This window comes from Tachyglossus aculeatus, chromosome 2 (genome assembly GCF_015852505.1).
Source record: "Tachyglossus aculeatus isolate mTacAcu1 chromosome 2, mTacAcu1.pri, whole genome shotgun sequence".
In the NCBI taxonomy this organism is placed as follows: domain Eukaryota; kingdom Metazoa; phylum Chordata; class Mammalia; order Monotremata; family Tachyglossidae; genus Tachyglossus; species Tachyglossus aculeatus.
Genome location: NC_052067.1, coordinates 34,357,343 through 34,379,262, shown reverse-complemented (window position 1 = coordinate 34,379,262; position 21,920 = coordinate 34,357,343). Strand labels below are relative to the sequence as shown.

The following is a 21,920-nucleotide window of genomic DNA, read 5'->3' as shown; positions in this document are numbered from 1 at the left end:
TCTCCAGAGTGCCCCACCTCCATCTGCAATTGTTCTGGTAGTGTATGCGTAGATTTTCTTGGTAAAAATATGGAAGTGCTTTACCACTGCCTTCTTCTGCACAATAAAATTGAGTCTCCACGCTCAACTCTTTCCCATGCTGCTGACTTGTAGCAGATTGCCTTCCACTCACTAGCCACTGCCCAAGCAAGGAATGGAATGGATATGCCTCTCCTTGACTCTCCCTCCCGTAGCCGAGACTGGTCAACTACCAGTACCTCTCCAGGTGCCATGGATCTGAGCTACTTCAATCCTTTATACAAAGCAGTATAGGAGATTACCATCACTGTTTTCCTCTTGTTGATTCTCATCAAGGTTTTCTTCCGAACACGGTGGTTCTTCTTCGTCCGTTAATTCACTGGTTGAAAGAAGGTTGTTCAGATTTCTGATCCAATCAATGGTGTCCACAGAATCGTTGTTTGAAATACCTTCTACCAGAAGGAAAGGATAGTCCTGGTGACCACCTGCGGCAAGCACATCGCTATTTTCTGAGTCAATTTCATATAGGTCTGGAAGGAGGCTGAACATGGAGAACAGATAAGAAAGTCAGTGAAGCCGATCAGCTTGATACGAAAGTGTAGCTTGAATCAGTGAAATTTGTGGAATTAAGTTTTGGATGTGGAGTTTTAATCATGTGCAACATGATATTTCACTGGAAAATGAACCATTTCCCATAATAGGTTAAGATATTAAATGAGAGATTTTTCAATGGATCAGTCGCTTCCCCCTGTAGACTGTAAGCTCGTTGTGGGCAGGGAATGTGTCTACCAACTCTGTGGTATTGTACTCTCCCAAGCATTTAGTACAGTGCTCTACACACAGTAAGTGCTCAATTAATACCATTGATTGATTGATTTTGAGTACTACTAATTGTAAAATAAAGCATCAAAGTTCTTATGTTCTTACTGCCAGGCTGATTTTAAATGGGATTTCAAACGTTGGCTCAATTCTGCTTTCCTCACTGACATCTCTTTTTGCAGTCCCGTGAATTCTTTCCATCCTTCCCTCCTCTCCCCCAAACTCTCCCTCTTTCAGTTCTTTCCTTCGTTCCCACATCACCCCGTGGATATGTCTCTTCAGGGAAAATGGGTTTTTTGAAAGGAATTTTTTGGTAGAAAAAATTTGGTTGTAGCCAAATTTGCGTGGGCAGATCTCTATTGCTAACCTGACATTAGCGGAAATGGAACCATGCAGATAAGGCTAACGTTTTGGAGTCGCATATTACTTGTCCCACTTCTGAACTCACCTCACCTTCGTGGCAGTATCATGCTTTCCTCTCACCTTACTACCACCTAAGGGTCTCAGGGCAGTCTTGGGGATCACTGGGGACCACAAAGTAACGGATATCAACCGCCAGTTAGCATGCACAAAGTCCTCCTGATCCAGCACTGCATTCTGCCTGTATTTCATTAAACCATTGTCTCTAAGTTATGTCATGTTGAATATTAACAAAACACACTAAACCAAAATCTTACCATTGTCAGCTGGCTAACAATCCAGTTGCCAATACAGCCATGAAGGCAGATGGAGTTTGTGTACTTTTTTCACGTGGTTGTTAGCTTTGCCTCTCAGATGTGTGTTGCCTGAATTCTATTCAGAAAATCATCATCATCATCAACCGTATTTATTGAGCTCTTAATGTGTGCAGAGCACTGTACTAAGCGCTTGGGAAGTACAAATTGGCAACATATAGAGACAGTCCCTACCCAACAGTGGGCTCACAGTCTAAAATGACATCTGTTTGTAGTTTAAATGCTACTTGTTTATTAACCCTTAATATCAGGTTAGACCTGAGCCCTCATTATAAACTAGCAACATTAATACCAAAACCTTTCTGCACCATGAAAGAAAAAAAAATCTCATCAATCTTAGAGTATAATGATTTTCTCTATGCTATTGGTAGCACTATGAAAACTAACAGTAGAGCTTCTCAACTCACAGAATCGTATGTTCACTCAGAAAATCCTCTACTGCTGGAGGTGCTGTTATCTGAGAGCTGATATTGATACATTTTTCCATGATATTTTTGGAAGGATATTGGTTTACTGCTCCTGGTGAGAAAGCAGAATTTGGTTAGCCTGACATTTAGTCCCCTGTAGTTTTGAATTCTTTTGAAAAAGTGCATTTAGTTTAATTGTACAGAGATTTCATCCATTAGGAAGACAGCTAAGTCTAGCAGATAGCCCCGATTAGGAATTTAAGAACCCCATCTAATCAGCCCCCTGATTTGTAACCTGAGCTGAAGCAAGTTGCAACCCCTCTGCCCCTCAATTTCCCCATGTGAAAATGAAATAAGAATGGTCTCTCTGCTTCACAAGGATAATGTGAAGGTAAAATAGGAAGGTGGTACAGGTGAAAACCCTGTGAACTCCGTGAAAGATTTGTTTTAAAAAAAAAACAAGGCAGTAATATTGAGGCTTCTAGCCCAGGTTTCTCACTGCTTCCTCTTTGTCTAACATCGAGCATTCCTAGAGTGCTCCAATTACTAATGCTATCAAATTGGCTCCACTTGCAAACATTAAACCCACTTCAAATGCAAAGAGAAGGAGCAAGCGAATGACTTACGTCTGACCGAGACTATGAATGGCTTAATAAACCTCACAATGTAATCGAAGTCAGGTTTATGGATTCTGCCAAGCTGAACCAAGTGATGATCCAGGGGGTGGCTGGCTAAGTCTTCCAGTTCCTCATCATCCTGCGCAGGGCCCATAGAAAATACAAATATGGCATAGCCGTGGCACTTGGCCCTCAGCGATTCTTTCTTTAGTACTTCCTTGTCCAAAGAGCTGGTTTTTCCAGTAGTTACCACGAAGATGACTTTATTTTTTCTCAGATTGGGTGTCCCTAAGAAGATGTTATCGACTGTCCACCGAAGAGCATGGCCAACGAAAGCATCTCCCTTCAGTTGTTGAAAGGATTCTTGGAGATGACTCTTCATTTGACGTAGATTGCTATACGTCACTAAATCAAATTCCACCTTGACTGGGCATTCTTCGGTATTGGGCAGATAGCCAGGAGGAGCATGGCTTAGGACTGCCACTCTGTCACCCACAGCGGAGGTCACTGGGTCGGAGGCAATATAAAAATTATCAAGTGCTGATCTTACAAAGTCTTTCATTTCCTTGAACTCAGTACTTCCCACATTTTGAGAGCCATCCAACAGGAAAGCGACATCTATGTACGGCTTGTTTAGAGAGGGAGTGGCAGATTCGGAAGAAGTATCCCATTCCCCATTTTCTCCCAGATTGTCTTCTGCGGCAAGATTATTCATGTGACTTATTTCTTCTAGAATTATAAAAGAAGACAAATTCTGATATTAAAGTTCTTGGCCAAACATTAAAGAAGTACTCAAAAGTCACCGATATATTAGGGCCTAGATATTTTTTATCAGTTGGATTTCGAGTGCTAAGCACTGTACTGAGAGTTCAAAGAAGGAAAACACATGCACCCTGCCCTCAAGCAGTTTACAATCTACACGCAAAAATGTAGGATTTTGAATGCATCCACGAATGTGCTTGAGTTATGTCCATGGAGCATCAAGAAAACAGCACACACATTTCACGGTCAGATGTGGGGCATCCTGAACCACAAAACCTTTAAAGTCACATACTTTATTTTCTTGATTCAAACAGACCCCGTAGACACACCCTGAAAACCTCCGAATCAATGGTGAATTCGATTTTTTGTTTCCAAGAGCATGCTGATCCTGAGCCCTTTCTTCAGGTGCTAGCTAGCTTCAGTGGTACTAAAAATCAAGGATGGATATGTATATCTTTATATTAATATAGATTCACCAAGTTACTTTTCTGATGTAACTTTAGGGGCAAGCAAAACTTGAACTTTTTACCCCCATTTTGACAATGACAAGTTTAAAACAATTCCTTAAAAACTGGGGAATATTTCTATATATGCTCTCCAAAATTGTTATTGATAAAATTAAAGTAGGAATTATTACCAACAGTTCATTTGAGCTGTAAATGCTATGTGATCATAATATAATTCACAATAGAAGCTATTTAATGTGACCAGGAAAAAGATTGGAATGTTAAACGGACACGTTTGCAAACATTATTCATTTTAGTTAAATTATTTTCACCTTCAGGGAAAACAGAGAACCAATATGTTCTCTGACTGTCTTGTGCTCCTGAATATGAAGATGGGGCAGAGGCTAAGTGATGTATCATGTAGATAGAGTTGTCTCTCCGGGTTGCCATTCAACATTTTTTAACCAGACAGTTGGGTTTTCAACTACATGTTTTGTAAAAATGGGCACCTCTGCATCCAGCATTTTTATTTTTAAATACCCAGCCTCTAAGAACCCCTACTGAACACTGTGTTGTCATCATTGGTTAATATATGTATCATTTACCTAATCTTGGAGAGGTTCTGCAAATTTCTGCAGAGACTATTTGTGTGCCTCTTCTTATGGCGCCCTTGCTTACAAAAAAAGAAATTATTTCTTTTCCCTTCACTGTGATTAGCATGAAAACGGTTATCTTCCAGACTGTGAGCTCGCTGTGGGCAGGGATTGACTCTATTCATTGCTGAATACAGTGCTCTACATATAGTAAGCTTTCAGTGAATATGATTGAATGAATCTTCAGAGCAGTTTCAGTATAAAAACCTTTTGAATGTCTCACAATTAGACAAAATTACAAGCACTAGTCTTTCCCACAAGATAAATAATAATAATAATAATAATAATAATGATGGCATTTATTAAGCACTTACTATGTGCAAAGCACTGTTCTAAGCACTGGGGAGGTTACAGGGTGATCCTCTCCATCCCCCCGTCTTACTTCCTTCCCTTCCCCACAGCACCTGTATATATGTATATATGTTTGTGCATATTTATTACTCTATTTATTTTACTTGTACATATCTATTCTATTTATTTTATTTTGTTAATACGTTTGGTTTTGTCCTCTGTCTCCCCCTTCTAGACTGTGAGCCCACGGTTGGGTAGGGACCGTCTCTATATGTTGCCAACTTGTACTTCCCAAGCGCTTAGTACAGTGTTCTGCACACAGTAAGCGCTCAATAAATACGACTGATTGATCGATCAGGTTGTCCCACGGGGAGGACTCACAGTCTTAATCCCCATTTTCCAGGTGAAGTAACTGAAGCCCAGAGAAGTGAAGTGACTTGCCCAAAGTCACACAGCTGACAATCGGCAGAGCCAGGAGTTGAACCCATGACCTCTAACTCCAAAGCCCGGGCTCTTTCCACCGAGCCACGCTGCTGTTCATTTTGGATATTTTTAATAGCTAGTCTTATTGCTTTGATGCTACTGTCATTTGCTGATCAATAGTTTGGGTGCTACGAGTACTTTGGAATAAGAGATTTTTGAAAGGGAAAACTTTTAAATGAAAGCGAGTGCGTGGAGGGGGCAGTTTGGCCAAGTAGTTTCAGTCCAAGCTCAGCCCCTCCCCTGGCCAAAGGGCTGAAGGAAGTGGACCAGTGCTAGCCCCATGCGGGCCTCTTCTGACTCTCTTCCAATACACAGCACAGAAACATGGACACATACTACCAATATTGTATTAGCACAGATTCCTAGAAGCACCCTGAAATAGGCTGACCAGAAATCAGAACAGGTTCTGGATAGTTAAAGGAATGAGAAAATCTGCAAGATGGAGTTATAATGCTGGGAAGATAGGGGCTGAAATGGAAATAGGAGTGCTGAGGAGTGTGTCCTTGTCAATTGGCCAAAATAATAATAATAATGATGATGGTAGCAGCGTCGCTCAATGGAAAGAGCACGGGCTTTGGAGTCAGAGGTCAGGGGTTCAAATCCCGTCTCTGCCAACTGTCAGCTGTGTGACTTTGGGCAAGTCACTTCACTTCTCTGTGCTCAGTTACCTCATCTGGAAAATGGGGATTAAAACTGTGAGCCCCCAGTGGGACAACCTGATCACCTTGTAACCTCCCCAGCGCTTAGAACAGTGCTTTGTACATAGTAAGCACTTAACTATTACCGTCATTATTATTATTATTACTATGTGCAAAGCACTGTTTATGCCATGTACTTTTTTATACTGAAGATATTCTTGAACCCAAATAAGATTTTTCACCCCTGTTAATCCCCACAATTGGAAGGGCTGATGATACACATCACAGGGATCATCAGTGCAATCCCTAAAGGTATGAATTTTCGGTCTAAACAGATATACTTTAGGGGAATTGGAACTTTTAAAAATATTTTCCCTTAGGAAACTGGCAGTGGAAGGCCTAATGATAAAACACCTGAAAGTCATAGTAACCTAATGTGTTTTCTGGAAAGAACTTTGAGCCGAATTAAGATCTGCAGTTCTGGGGAACGTTCCTTCAAGTTGCTAACTGAACTTGCAGGCTAGAGCAAGGCCATATGTATTAGGCCCGGGTAGCTCACAGCTCCCGGGAAATCTTGCCCAAGCTTTTTCTTAGCACGGTAAGACACAAAAGTCCCTTTGCCACACTTCCCCAACAATGCGGGAGAAGCGGGGGTGGAGGAAGCAATCAATCAATCAATCAATCGTATTTATTGAGCGCTTACTGTGTGCAGAGCACTGTACTAAGCGCTTGGGAAGTACAAGTCGGCAACATATAGAGACAGTCCCTACCCAACAGTAAAGCAGGCTGCTTTACACGCCTGAAGAGTTTCATTCAAACCAAATGTCTGAGTTTAGTGTCTAGGATTCATGTGTGAAAATCACCAGACTCCACCAGCTGATACTCACTAAATGAAAGGTCTCCACAGAGATTTTCTTTAGGGCCCCCATTACATGTGAAATATTTAAAAAGATCCCCAAGTACAGTTGTATACCATCTCCACTGTACATAAAATATGCCCACCTAACCCTTTCAGGTTATTCTCAATCGATTTTCAAATTCAAATTACATTTTTTTCTCCTTGAAGTTGTTGTTTTTTTGATGTTTCTTCTCGCCTACTTTCACAGACCCAGTTTCCCCACCCTGACTGAACAGCTGAGAGGGGGAATTGTGAGTAAAGTTCCCTAGGGTGTAAGCTGGTAGAGAACTGTCAGCTGTGTGACTTTGGGCAAGTCACTTAACTTCTCTGTGCCTCAGTTACCTCATCTGTAAAAATGGGGATTAAGACTGTGAGCCCCACGTGGGACAACCTGATCACCTTGTAAACTCCCCAGCGCTTAGAACAGTGCTTTGCGCATAGTAAGCGCTTAATAAATTCCATAAAAAACGGATTTTCTTCAGGTTTACTGCTTGTCCATAGCACGGTTCCAATTGTGTGCAGCACTTCATAGTAGTTTGCAAGTTTATTTGCCTTAAGAAGTTAGGAATCAGCATAGAGCAGTTTCTGGAAGACTGTCACACGGAGTTATGATGATGTTCGTTACCTATTATAGGGAAAGTTTCCTAGTAGTTTGGAAGGGTATTTTGACACCAACTTCTAGTTTCCTCATTGCAACTTCTAGCACATAGGCCTTAGAGGATGGGACCTAATACCCAGTCTTGTTTTACTACCATGGTAATTAGAAACGTTTCAGGTGGGACACCTTCGACTCCAACTCAGTCAGTCATTCCACTGTGGATGAGTAAGGATTTCGGTGAACCTTTCAAGGGCAAATTTATTTAGTGTCAAATTTTTTATAACTTCTATAAAAACAGAACAGTGTGGAGTTTTTAGAGTTCTTGGTGCTTCCGTACTTCTGTAGTTATGTGAAGCCAAGATATAATTTGGGGAGGATGTAGCCTGTCCAATAGGATTCAAATTAGAATCCTATCTGCAATGGAAAGCAGTGCGGTAACTTTGAGAGTTTTCCTAGTCAGTGTCCTCACCTTTTTTTGTGAATACAGTTAATTAGGTCCTGGGGAATTTCTTCAGTGTTGCATATAATCATAACATGATTGCACACACAAAAGGACAATATTTGTGTGATTGGTATGGCTGGGACTGTACTTCACAGTACCAAAAACTATAAAATCAGAAAGTGCTCCTTTCAAATGTCTAAGCATTAGATCCCTTCATTACTTGAAGCACCTTATATATCCAGCGGGTGATTTAATGGTAGGAGTGATTTCCCCCAGAAGTTGGACCTAAAATCATCCTTGAAAATGTTGTACAGCTTGTAAGGGCCTCTTCCTCAGTGGTGGAAGACATATTCAGGGGATCATTCTAGTATTCTTGCCATTTCCAGAAGATTCCCTATTGCCTTTTGATGAAAGTAGATGCATGTGAACTCTAGCATGCCTACAGCTTTTTTGGTAATAAGTCCTTAGTTTGGTGCCAGTTATTATATCCCTGGATCTCCTCATCCTTGGTATTGCCCACCTTTCTTCATCAGCAAGTCATGTTGCCCATTTTAGTAGAGCTCTGTTTTTTGGTCAGGAATGTTGGAGGACACTGTTGATGAGTTCTTTCTCCTCTGCAGGTAGTTTCGGATCTAACTCGTTTTCATTAATCCAGTCCTCAAGATCTCTCTGCAAGGCCCATAATCTTAATGACTGCCTGGTATGGTTATCCAGCAAAGTGCCTTTTCAGTCTTCACATGAGCAGAAGAGGAAAGTCTCACAGAAAGGGAATAAGTAGTACAAGCACAGAGAAAGGTGGAAACAATGAAGTTGCAGACAAAAGGGAGAATGAAGGGAAATGAGTCAGATGGGAGCAGATATCATGGATGGAAATAGAGAGTAAAGAAAATAGAAACAGATAACAGAAAGTTTGGGAGTCATAGGAGGAAAAGAACAGACTGGCAGGGAGAGAGAGGAAGGTGAAGGAGAATTACAAGCAGAGAGGAAAGGGACAGTGATAAGAGATGGGTTTGACAGACACAGGCTAAGTGAAGAATAGGTATTTTCACTACTTCAGTGATAAAACTGATCTCAGGAAACAAAACCCTACCCAATGCCCTCAAAATATCGCTTTACCGATAAACTACTTAATGCATAATACACTACTAGGATGTTCTATATGCATCTCAATACTACAGACAGCCCACAAACACTTTAAACTATCGGCCGACAGACTTAGTCGTGGTAAACCTCTTAGTACCAAGAACTATATAATCAGAAAGTGCTCATTTCAAATGTCTGAACATTAGACCCCTTCTTTACTTAGAGATTTCTGCAAAAATACCATATCCAGGTGCTTTACCAGCTTCTGAGAAGCAACATGGCCTAGTGGATAGAGGATGGGCCTGAGAGTCAGAAGGGCCTGGGTTCTAATTCCAGTTCTGCCATTTGTCTGCCACGCGACCTTGGGCAAGTCACTTAACTTCTCTGGACTTCAATTACCTCATCTATGAAATGGGGATTAAGACTGTGAGCCCCAGGTGGGGCATGGACTGTGTCCAACCTGATTAGTTCGTATCTTCCCCAGTGCTTAGTACAGTGCCTGGCACGTACTAAGCACTTAACAAGTACCGTAAGAAATAAAGAAGTTCATGATGAATAAACAAGCACCAAGAGTGCTGAACCGCTAAAAAAAAGAGTTTCTCATAACAAAGAGAAGGAGAGGAAACATAGCTGAGTGGTCCAGAAATTTTGTTAAAAATCCCATTTTCAATTACACATTAGTATGAAATGGGAAAACAATTCCATCTGTTGGTCCATGAAAATGATTTTTATCCATTTTTTTAGGAAAATAACTAATTTTAAATAGATCAACTCTAACCAACAGATACTTTCTAGATCGGGACCGGATCAATTTTAGGAAAGCATAAGATGCTTTCTCGGTCAATCAGTCAAGGGTATTTAAGTGCTTACTATGTGCAGAGCACAGTACTGAGCGCTTGGGAGAGAACAATATAACAGAATTAGTAGGCACATTCCCTGCCTATAAAGAACTTACAGTCTAGGGGGGAAACAGGCATTAATATGAATAAATAATTTATAAAATATAATTTAAAGATATGCACACAAGCGCAGTGGGGTTAGGGTGAATATCACTTGTCCAAAGGTCACAGATCCAAGTGCATAGATGTGCCAGTACAAGGTCAATGTAAACCAGTAGGTGAGTAATTTGGTAAAGAAAAAAATGGGATTTCTACATCCCAGTGTGGTTTAGTGTTAAGAAAAGGAATCTGTGTTCAAGTCCAGGAGCTATTTGTTAAACTGTGGCTAGGGACTAGACAGCAGATCTGTCGGCATCTGGCACGATACCAGGCTTCCCCTATTTATAATGTCTTTAAACTACATTTGTCTGGAAGTTTGCACAAAGGCAGGGATCACTAATTAAGGATGTCTGTACTGACATATAGCCCGATAAAATACTCTCCAGTGAAATGAATATCTTTGTTTCAACTGATTATAATGAAATCCATTCAAGTGAATTCCCCAGGTGGGCAAAGAGGACCAAACTGGATTCCCCAGATCAATCAATCAATCAGTCGTGTTTATTGAGCGCTTACTGTGTGCAGAGCACTGTACTAAGCGCTTGGGAAGTACAAGTTGGCAACAAATAGAGACAGTCCCTACCCAACAGTGGGCTCACAGTCTAAAAAGGGGGAGACAGAGAACAAAACCAAACATACTAACAAAATAAAATAAATAGAATAGATATGTACAAGTAAAATAAATAAATAAATAGAGTAATAAATATGTACAAACATATATACATATATACAGGTGCTGTGGGGAAGGGAAGGAGGTAAGATGGGGGGATGGAGAGGGGGACGAGGGGGAGAGGATGTTACAGATGTTACAGACGAAGAGTGTGATGAGGCCAGATAGGTCCCGGCACTATCCAATTTTGAATTGAGCCCCTGAGCAAAGAAAGCTACGTAAAATTCTCTACTCAGCATGTCAGTTCTAACTTCACAACACTGTTAAAATCCACCCTTTTCTGTCCATCCAAACTGCTCCCCTGCTGACCCCGCCTAGCCTAGCCACTAAGCCTATCCCACCTTTACTGCATTTGCTTCCTTGCTGCCTCCTATCACTCCTCACTCCGACCCATACTTCTTTCTACTGCATGAGTCATTTATCAGCAAAAATGCTCAGTTCAGGTCTCCCCACTGCTCAAGAACCTCGAACGGCTGACCATCCACCTCCACATCAAACAGAAACTCCTTTCCGTTGGCTTTGAAGCAGTCAATCAGCTCACCCCTTCCTATCTCACCTATCTCCTCCTACAGCCCCCCGCACACACTCTGCTCTTCTAGTGCCCACTTACTCATTGTGTCCTAATCTCACCTATCTTGCCGCCCACCCCTTTTATTCATTCATTCCCACATTCTCCTCCTGGCCTGGAACCCCGTCCCCCTCCATATACACAAGACCACCACTCTCTCCACCTTCAAAGCTTTACTAAGGATCTCCTTTCCTCCAAAAGGCCTTCCCCGATTTAGCTCACGCTCCCTTGAGTGTCGTCTGCGCATTTCAATCTGTGACCTTTGGACACATCATATTCACCCCATCCCAAATCCCACAGCACTATGCACAGATCTTTAAATTATATAAGTGTCGTCTGCGCACTTCAATCTGTGACCTTTGGACACATCATATTCACCCCATCCCAAATCCCACAGCACTATGCACAGATCTTTAAATTATATATTATAAGTGTCGTCTGCGCACTTCAATCTGTGACCTTTGGACACATCATATTCACCCCATCCCAAATCCCACAGCACTATGCACATATCTTTAAATTATATATTATAAGTGTCGTCTGCGCACTTCAATCTGTGACCTTTGGACACATCATATTCACCCCATCCCAAATCCCACAGCACTATGCACATATCTTTAAATTATATATTATAAGTGTCATCTGCGCACTTCAATCTGTGACCTTTGGACACATCATATTCACCCCATCCCAAATCCCACAGCACTTTTGCATGTATCTTTAAATTATATATCAGAAATTACTTATTTATTCATTTATTCATATTGAGAAGCAGCGTGGCTCAGTGGAAAGAGCCCGGGCTTTGGAGTCAGAGGTCATGGGTTCAAATCCCGGCTCTGCCACTTGTCGGCTGGGTGACTTTGGGCAAGTCACTTAACTTGGCTCAGTGGAAAGAGCCTGGGCTTTGGAGTCAGAGGTCATGGGCTCAAATCCCGGCTCCACCACTCGTCAGCTGTGTGACTTTGGGCAAGTAACTTAACTTCTCTGGGCCTCAGTTACCTCATCTGTAAAATGGGGATTAAGACTGTGAGCCCCACATGGGGCAACCTGATCACCTTGTAAATTCCCCAGCGCTTAGAACAGTGTTCTGCACATAGTAAGCGCTTAATAAATGCTATTATTATTATTATTATTATTATTATTATTATTATTATTATTATTCTCTGGGCCTCAGATACCTCATCTGTAAAATGGGGATTAAGACTGTGAGCCCCATGTGGGACAACCTGATCACCTTGTATCCTCCCCAGCACTTAGAACAGTGCTTTGCACATAGTAAGCACTTAATAAATGCCATCATATATATATGTCTGTCTCCCCCTCTATATTGTAAGCTCATTATGGGCAGGGAACATGTCTACTAATTCTGTTGTATTGTACTCTCCCAAGTACTTAGTACAGTGCTCTGCACATAGTAAATTCTCAAGAAATGCAATTGATTGATACTCCTTCCAGTCACTCCAAGCCTATACTCCCTTCAGGGTGGACCTTTTCTTTCCCCATTGTAGACAGCAAGGATGCAGGCAGAAAGGTGGGCATTGGGACTTTCAGGTGGCAGGAGGAAAGCAGAAAGTGTACATGAGGCAAGAGGAAAGAAAAAGGAGATGTGACCAGGCAGTAAGAAACAGGTTAGGAAAGTGGTCAGGAGGGAAGTGAGATGGTCGTGTGTTTGGAAGAGGAGTCAGTCCGGTTAATTTTACTGGCAAACCTTTATAGATTGTTTGGCCTCCCCGAGGACTTGGTCAAAGAGCCCTATGGTCAGCGTTCACTCCGACCGCATTTTGAACTCTAACGCATACAGAGCATATGGAAAGTTTGGGCATGTTATCATAAATGTTTATTCAAGCAATACATCTGGTACGTATCAAAACCATGGTCAAAACTTATCTCTCAGAGATCAAATTTAAACACTGAGCCAGAGTAAACTATCCATAAAGAAAAGATTTTCATCAGAACATTTGCACAGAATATTTTAGCAACTATTCCTAATTACCAAAAAAAGAGGATAGAAGTAGCATACAGTTCCTCGAGACCACTCGTGGGCTTAGGGTCAGTGTTTGAAATGGTGAAAAATCTCTATTCCTCCAGGTACGAGATACCCTCACTGTATCCAGTCTATCACAACCTGCCATGTTTCTCCATCAAATTCTTCCCTTCTATCAACCCACTGAAGGAGAAAGTGGGGATTACTGATAATGTGTATTTTCCTGCCAGAGCCATGTACAGTTGATTATGTCTTCAGCCAAATTTGATCTTATTCTTGCTAAGATTATCATCTTGACTCCCAGTCACCTGAAAAACCAAACAAAAAGCCTGTTTCAACTGAAGTATGACAAAAATAAAAGATGGCTTCAAAGACAAATTTTCAATCCTGTTATAGCTACCTAAATCTTCCCTGACACGGGGCACCTTTCTGTAGAAGGAGAGCAAGAAATGGTCACTCAGATTTTGATTTTACTAAAACATTTTCCAGTATTTTCACAGGTCACATTAAATCCCCATACTTATTATGGGCTATGGCTATACAAATGTGGGCAAAGACATGTGAAAACAGATGGCCATTGTTTAAAATATAAGACACTTGGTTGGTCCCATTTACTCAGGCAAATGCTTTATATCTAATTGTTGGTTGGCACATAATTAGATTCCTTTTGGCAGCAAAACGGTTTACTTCCAGAAATGGTTAGTTTTTGATCATTTTTATTTTTTAGTGCTGGAAGACAAGTGAAATGCTGCTTTTCCGAAGATAAAAGTGCTCTGGTGAAAAGGTTGAGAAAATATTTTGGTTCTCCCATATATGAATATTTTCATTGCAAAACCACATCTTTATGTAGGATTGATTGGAATAAGGTTTTCCAGAATAATTAAAACATTTCACTAGCAGTGACAGATCTTGGATCACCTAATACTACTTCTGAATCAGATGCAATTAAGAGCTCCAAAGATAAAACTAAAGCATGTTGCAAATTAAGAAGTTATCTCTGACTTATGAACATGAATGCTTAAGAATAAGCCAATGTAAACAGGTTTTAACAGGAGAAATACCTAAGCCAGATTTGCAGATGATGCAGGTCAAAGGAAAAAATAATGTTAGAAGTAAATGTCATTTCCTTATGCTTCCAAATAACCATATGTAACTGAAGACATAGTTCTCAAATGCAGGTATTCTGACCAAACACATTTTTGTGAAAATGAGCGTGGATACAGTCATAGAGAATCCAGAGAGGTATATCTTTGAGAATTTTTCTGACTTGGAAATGAAACCAAAATTCCAGGCCCCAGGTTTGCCGTATAGAAAAGTGAGAAATTATTCTAGAACTGCCATCTTTTACAGTGGTATGTATAGGCTTCACATGTTGTGGGGAGCGAGAGAGGTAATAGAAAGGAAGACCTCTTTACAGTCCACTCAACAGATCCCAATTTCACTTTTTTATGGTATTTGTTAGGTGCTTAATATGTGTCATGCACTTGTTCTAAATGCTGGGGTAGATACAAATTATTCAGGTGAGACATAGCCTCTGTCCCACATGGGCCTCACAGTCAAGTAGGAGGGAGAACAGGTATTGAATTCCCATTTTGCAGTTGAGGAAACTGAAGCACAGAGACTAATAATAATAATAATAGCATTTATTAAGTGCTTACTATGTGCAAAGCACCGTTCTAAGCACTGGAGAGGTTACAGGGTGATCAGATTGTCCCTTGGGGGGCTCACAGTCTTAATCCCCATTTTATAAATGAGGTAACTGAGGCCCAGAGAAGTTAAGTGACTTGCCCAAAGTCACACAGCTGACAGTTGGCAGAGCCGGGATTTGAACCCATGACCTCTGACTCCAAAGCCTTTTCACTGCGCCACGCGGATCTGTGCCCCTTCCATGATTCCTGGTGGTCTGTTCTCTATAGCTAGAGACAACATTTATTTTCCATGGCTTAAACGGGCCTAGGGCGTGAAATGGATTATTTCATGGCACAGCAGAGTCAGCTGAAGATGTAGACTCCCCCATGGTGGTTATTTTCTTCCCATCACGGCTGGCATTTATTAAGCACTTACTATATGCAAAGCACTGTTCTAAGCACTGGGGAGGTTACAGGGTGATCATATTGTCCCATGGGGGGCTCACAGTCTTAATCCCCATTTTACAAATGAGGTAACTGGGGCCCAGAGAAGTTAAGTGACTTGCCCAAAGTCACACAGCTGACAATTGGCAGAGCTGGGATTTGAACCCATGACCTCTGACTCCAAAGCCTTTTCACTGCGCCACGCGGATCTGTGCCCCTTCCATGATTCCTGGTGGTCTGTTCTCTATAGCTAGAGACAACATTTATTTTCCATGGCTTAAACGGGCCTAGGGCGTGAAATGGATTATTTCATGGCACAGCAGAGTCAGCTGAAGATGTAGACTCCTCCATGGTGGTTATTTTCTTCCCATCACGGCTGGCATTTATTAAGCGCTTACTATGTGCAAAGCACTGTTCTAAGCACTGGGGGGGTTACAAGGTGATCAGCTTGTCCCAGAAGGGGGCTCACAGTCTTAATCCCCATTTTACAGACGAGGTAACTGAGGTCCAGAGAAGTGCAGTGACCCAAAGTCACACAGCTGACAATTGGCAGAGCTGGGATTTGAACCCATGACCTCTGACTCCAAAACCCGGGCTCTTTCCACTGAGCCACGCTGCAGAAGTGAAGTGACTTGCCCAAGGTCACACAGCAGATAAGTGGTGGAGCCGGGATTAGAACCCATGACCTTCTGTCTCCTAGGCCCATGCTCTATCTACTATGCCATGCTGCTTCTCTGGTGGAACCAAATGTTCTAGAAGAGGGAGCCCAGAAAACTGATTTCTTACCTGCGTGTCACTATAGTTTGAATGGAAATTTAAGGGATGGGGGCGGGGAGAGGGCAGGGAATCAATCAATTGTATTTATTGAGTGCTTACTGTGTGCAGAGCACTGTACTAAGCGCTTGGGAAGTACAAGTTGGCAACATATAGAGACAGTCCCTACCCAACAGTGGGCTCACAGATTTGCGAAAGACCTGCATCCATTTATTTTAAAGTCTAATAGCTGCTCAATTTAAATTTTGAAATGATCATTTTGTCCTCTCATTCCTTCCCCTTACCTGAAAAGAGGCTCATCATTTCTTCTCTATTCCTTGATTCTTCATAGTTTGCTACGGATTTCTCCGGCACTAAAATTTGTTCTGCAGGATAGAATAATTCTTTACTTTCCCTCGATTTCGACGCAATGTCTGAATGTCCTGGATCATTTAATAAGCCTCCTTCTCCTGAGGCCGTAACAATATACTCTTCAGTTAATAAGCTAGGAAAAATAAAAAAAAAAGCTAACATAAATATAGGCACAATAGTTAATTATGGTGCACTTGGGTAAATCATGACAATATTCTTATTTCAGCTGTTTAGGAATTCTCCTATCAAAATTCACCATTTTACCTATTGAGCTTAGCTATTCACAAATATAGGTGGAGAATCAGTGACCACAGTGTGATGTTCAAATGCAGTGTGGGTTATCTTTTACGTAAATATCTATTTTTGCAGTTTCACCGTTTATTATTATTTTTTCCTAGTCCTCTAAGGCTCGTATAATGTCTTTGTGCAATAAATCAGGCTCTTGATTGCCAAATATCTTTAGCTGATTCCTAAAATCCCAGAAGAGAAGTCCAAGATGGCCTGGGAAACGCTCTATTAATTTAGCTAAGATTGATTTTCGGTGATCCCAAACAATACATCAGATGTTTGTTCCTATCCAGGCAGGGGGGGAAGAAAAGGGGTTACATGAATAATGCGGGATGACACCAACTTTGCTTACATGCCGTCCTTCAGGAGGTGTTTTCTGCTGGATAGTTCCCTGATGAATCAAAGGAATCCAAAGGAATGGAGGATGCACCCTACGGATATTCCCATGTTGCAGCGGTGCAATCCTGACCATGGCATTCCCATTTCATACTCAGCCTAAGGGAGCCCTGTGGCAGTTGGGAGGCTAAGGAAATTCCTGGGCCACCCTGAAGCTCAGATCCCCTAGGACTTAGTTTGTTTCAGACCGGATCCACTTACTTTACTTAAGAACAAAGACATTAGGAAGAAAAAAGCCCCCCAGAACATATGAACAATCCTCTCCTGACTGTGCTGAGGTTGCCGGCCTAGTGAGACTCAGCCACCTAAAATCTTGCTTAGGATTAACTCTTTACAACTGCATTTGAGAAGGTATTTCAGTGGCAACTGAGAATGTGACTGCAAGGTGACCATAGTTAGAGAAGTTAGTCAGTGGAAAGAGCGCGGGCTTTGGAGTCAGAGGTCATGGGTTCAAATCCCGGCTCTGCCCACTGTCAGCTGTGTGACTTTGGGCAAGTCACTTCACTTCTCTGTGCCTCAGTTGCCTCATCTGTAAAATGGGGATTAATACTGTGACTCCCCGCGTGGGACAACCTGATCACCTTGTAACCTCCCCAGCGCTTAGAACAGTGCTTTGCACATAGTAAGCACTTAATAAATGCTATCATTATTATTATTATTATTATATAGTTTAAGCATTCACTAGGCAGAGACCCAGGCTCTTCTGTACAGATTGTAACCGCCACTTGGAATCCTGGTTTCCATTAGAGATCGTATGGTTTCTCAACAAATGAACCACTAAAAATAAAAAGCTTTCCAACTCACCTTTGAGAGTCCCTTCTTAAAGCAAAGTCTCTTTGTAGAAAGGGGATCCTGCACCGGCTTTCCATATTTGCAGGTGGATATTGATTGACCGATTCTAAGAAGGGCAAATTGTGAACATTAACAGTTTGAACTTGAAATAGGTTTTACAAAATAAGATTTCCCCCGTCTGATGGAGCCAGTTTAACACTGGTATGGGGCCTTAGGTGAACATAAGACATCATACACACTCCAAAATGGTACCACTGATGCCCCCTTGCCCCCCGAAGATTGCTCCAATCCTGATCCAAGTGTTACTCTGGGAACCAGTGCAAGGGATGGATCAGAAGGGATGGCTGTAGCATGGAGCCAGGAGATGGTAAGGCTCTAGCAGAGAGGAAAGTCTCAAACCAATAGTATGCAGAAAACTAGTGAGAGCACACTAATATGATGGCATTTATTAAGCACGTACTATGTGCAAAGCACTGTTCTTAAGCGCTGGGGAGGTTACAAGGTGATCAGGTTGTCCCACGTGGGGCTCACAGTCTCAATCCCCCATTTTACAGATGAAAAACATTTTACAGATGCCTAGAATTGCTAGGCATGTTTCCTGATAGATGGTCAGGTCAGGTCAACATATAAGCATGGTAAACAATCAATGGTGTTTGCTTACAGAGTTCAAAGCAAGAGATACACTCACAGAGTGGTAAAATATGGCAGACCTGTTAAATTTACAGAAGGAATTGGTTGTGAAAACGAATAAGCATCCAGTAGGGCTAGTGCTCAGGTGGCACAGGGCCTCGTGTGGTCATTTTGACAGGGCCCCTTCCCCTTCCTCACCCTACAAGGGTGAAAGTCTGACGTCTCCTGTGGTCTGAGAATTTCCAGGACTTCTAGTTCCAGGAATGCCTGATTTCGACCATGATTACACGTGCCCTAATTCCTGCAGGGAAACTGATCTCACCGGTGTTGAACTGACTCACGGCCCTCCAATTCGAAAATGTAGGTCCCCTGAGCATCCTCCCGTTTTCTGGTCCTGTCACCTGGGGTATTTAGGAAGCGGATAAATAACCTTACTGGGATTTGCCTTCAAGGGTCTGTAAACTGCTCAGTGGCACCATAGTATAAATCAGATATTGTGAGGGGAATTGAGGTGTAAAGCTAACCTCCTCCAGGAGGCCTTCCCAGACTGAGCCCCCTCCTTCCTCTCCCCCTCGTCCCCCTCTCCATCCCCCCGTCTTACCTCCTTCCCTTCCCCACAGCACCTGTATATATGTATATATGTTTGTACATATTTATTACTCTATTTATTTATTTTACTTGTACATATCTATTCTACTTATTTTGTTAATATGTTTGGTTTTGTTCTCTGTCTCCCCCTTCTAGACTGTGAGCCCACTGTTGGGTAGGGACCGTCTCTATATGTTGCCAACTTGTATTTCCCAAGCGCTTAGTACAGTGCTCTGCACACAGTAAGCGCTCAATAAATACGATTGATTGATTGATTGATTGATTGTAAAGAGCTACTCCAGCCCTGCAGTTCCACTTGGTAACAAATCATGAATACTCTGAGGTCAATCAGTGAGATTTGTGTCTATTCAAAAGTAATAAATATTGCCTTTTTTAAGGTGCCCTAATATAGTGCTGAGGGAAGCATCACCTTTTCAACATGCTTTCAACAATGCCAATTTGAATTTTCAATGAGTCTTTCTTAAGAAACTTCAAGTATCTTCTCATCTATCATCTTATTTTGTCCACAGAGAAATATCTGTCCCTCTTTCCCTCCCAGGACTGTTATCTACAATTTGCATATTTATAAATGGCTCAAAGTCCCACTGCAGGTCACTGGCAGGCCTGAGATCAGAACATTCATTTCAGGCTTCCCATCTTTCTTCTAGGCCACAATACTGAGAGAGCTTGTTCTAAACATGTAGTTGCAGACCTTCTCAGTTTTATTTAGGTACTTCAGATACTCGTCTGTCTCATGCTAACGTATTAAGATTTTCAGATAGCCTATCCCTAAGAAAGGTGAACCTAAAATAGATTTACAAAGCAGCATGAATATGTAGGCTTCTATGAGGCACGTTTGTCACACAGTCTCCAATGCTTTGCTATCCAGAAAATGTGTTCTTTCCCCAACAATTGCCCAAGAATTGAAACAAATCTACAGGAGTCATTTATTTCCATTTTTGTCAACAAAAACTGATCTTAAGGTGTAGGAGAATGATTATGGTAAGGACTTTAGCTACATAGCCTAATATGATCGCACATCCTCCATTAACATCAGTCCAAGGGATGATGTGTTTAGCGAGTCTTATCAACATTTCATTCATTTTTCTTCTCTAGACCCCTAAAGCAATAATTCTAGTAACTAGAGCGTAGTTTCTAATGAGAGATCACCTTCCGCAACTGATTTATACTGACTCTTCCATTTCGGTTTGCTCACAACAGTCTCACTAATATACGGAGACCACGTATTTGGATTGAGATTTCCAAATACTGTGTTGGTTCATCAGAATTTCCTACGAACAGATGGGCCTAGTATTAAAGAAAAGAGAAATAATTTAACACTTACTTCTGACTGAGCGAATGAACGGTTTAATGAATCCCACGGCATAGTCATAATCAGGTCTGTGAACTCGACCAAGGCGAATCAAGTGATGCTCAAGGGGGTAACTTGCCATCGCTTCCAGTTCCTTGTCAAGATGTGTAGAGCCCAGAGATAACACAAATATGGCATATCCCTGACACTTGGCTTTCAGAAATACTTTCTCCGAGGCTTTGTTTTCCAAAAGACCTGTGTTGCCAGCAGTGATGACAAAAATGATTTTATTCTCTCTCAGGTTGGGGGACCTCGAGAAGACGATATCAATGGCCGTCTGCAGGGAATGACCAATGAAAGCTTCTTCATTCAGCTGTTTCAGAGAGTTCTGGAGATACTTCCTGATCAGGTATTTGTTTCCGTGCGTGGTTAAATCAAACTCTACCTTCGTTGGTCGTGTCGGTTTCTCAGAAGAGTAGCTTAACAAAGCTACCCTATCACCTTCATCAGAAATTTCAGGTTCTGAGGTCATTTCAAAGTTGTCTAGGACAGTGGTTAGAAAGGCTCTCATTTCCTCAAACTCTGCAAATCCCATATTCTCAGGTGCGTCTAAGAGGAAAGCAGCATCCACATAGGAAGTCACTGGGGGCCTCGGGTTTATCACACAGCCTGTTGGAAAGCACGGGTCTGCAAATGAACAAAATTGCTTGTCACTTCAATCCATAGTATTTATTGAGTGCCTGTTTTATACAGGGCACTGCATTAAGCATTTGGCAGAGTATAATTAAAGGGGACAACACAAGCCTGCCCACAAAGGGGCTTAGAATCAAATTAGGGAGTCAGACACTGAAATAAATTGCAGATGAGAGGAAGAAGTGGTCGCGGCAGAGAATGTAAATTGAAGTGTACAAGAATGCAAAGAGAGACTGTGAGGACTTAGAAGCTATGGTGGTGCCAAAATGCTGAGATGATAGTAGAAAGGATGTGACTTGAGGAGAAGGAACATTAAAGCCTCCTGGAGGAGGTGGCATTTTAGAAGGACCTTAGAGATGGAGACAGAAGTTGCATGGTGTACTGGAAAAAGCATGGGCCTGGGTTCTGATCCCAGCTCTGCCACTTGCCTGCTCTGTGACCTGGACTAGTTGCTTAACTTCTCTGGGCCCCGGTTACCTCATCTGTAAAATAGGGCCTCTTACCTCTGACTCGGACTGCAAGCCAACCCCATGTGGGATAGGGATTGTGTCCAGCCTGATTATCTTGAATCTACCCCCAGTTCATTGTACAGTGCTTGGCACAGAGTAAGCACTTAAATACCATTAAAGAAAATTGTGTGGTCTGTCAAGATTTGAAATGAGATTGAGTTACAGGCAGGAGGACCTCGGTTCCAATCCCAGCTCTGTCACCTGTGTGCAGTGTAAGTCACTTAACTTCTCTGTGCCGTAGTTCCCTCATCTGTAAAATGGGGCAGGGACTGTGTCCAATTGGGTTATCTTGTATCTACCCCAGAATAATAATAATAATAAATGAAAGGTTGGAGGTGAGAGAGTTGAAAACATGGCACAGTAAAAAAAGTGAGTGTGGAAATGAGAAAGACTAAACTGGGGTACA

At 41.9% G+C, this 21,920-nt stretch overlaps 1 protein-coding gene across 1 annotated transcript in view; it reads right to left on the bottom strand.

The window, feature by feature from the left end:
- Nucleotides 1–294: 294 nt before the first annotated feature.
- The window catches only part of LOC119941030 (collagen alpha-6(VI) chain-like), an 82,703-nt gene continuing 61,077 nt past the window's right edge, over nt 295–21,920 (bottom strand). The window contains exons 34-39 of the mRNA XM_038761477.1: nt 20,346–20,999; nt 17,795–17,888; nt 16,240–16,439; nt 2,605–3,324; nt 1,979–2,090; nt 295–559 (exon numbers count right to left, since the gene is read on the bottom strand). Of these exons, the coding sequence (XP_038617405.1) occupies nt 295–559; nt 1,979–2,090; nt 2,605–3,324; nt 16,240–16,439; nt 17,795–17,888; nt 20,346–20,999 (2,045 nt within the window). The remainder of the gene's footprint in view (nt 560–1,978; nt 2,091–2,604; nt 3,325–16,239; nt 16,440–17,794; nt 17,889–20,345; nt 21,000–21,920) is intronic.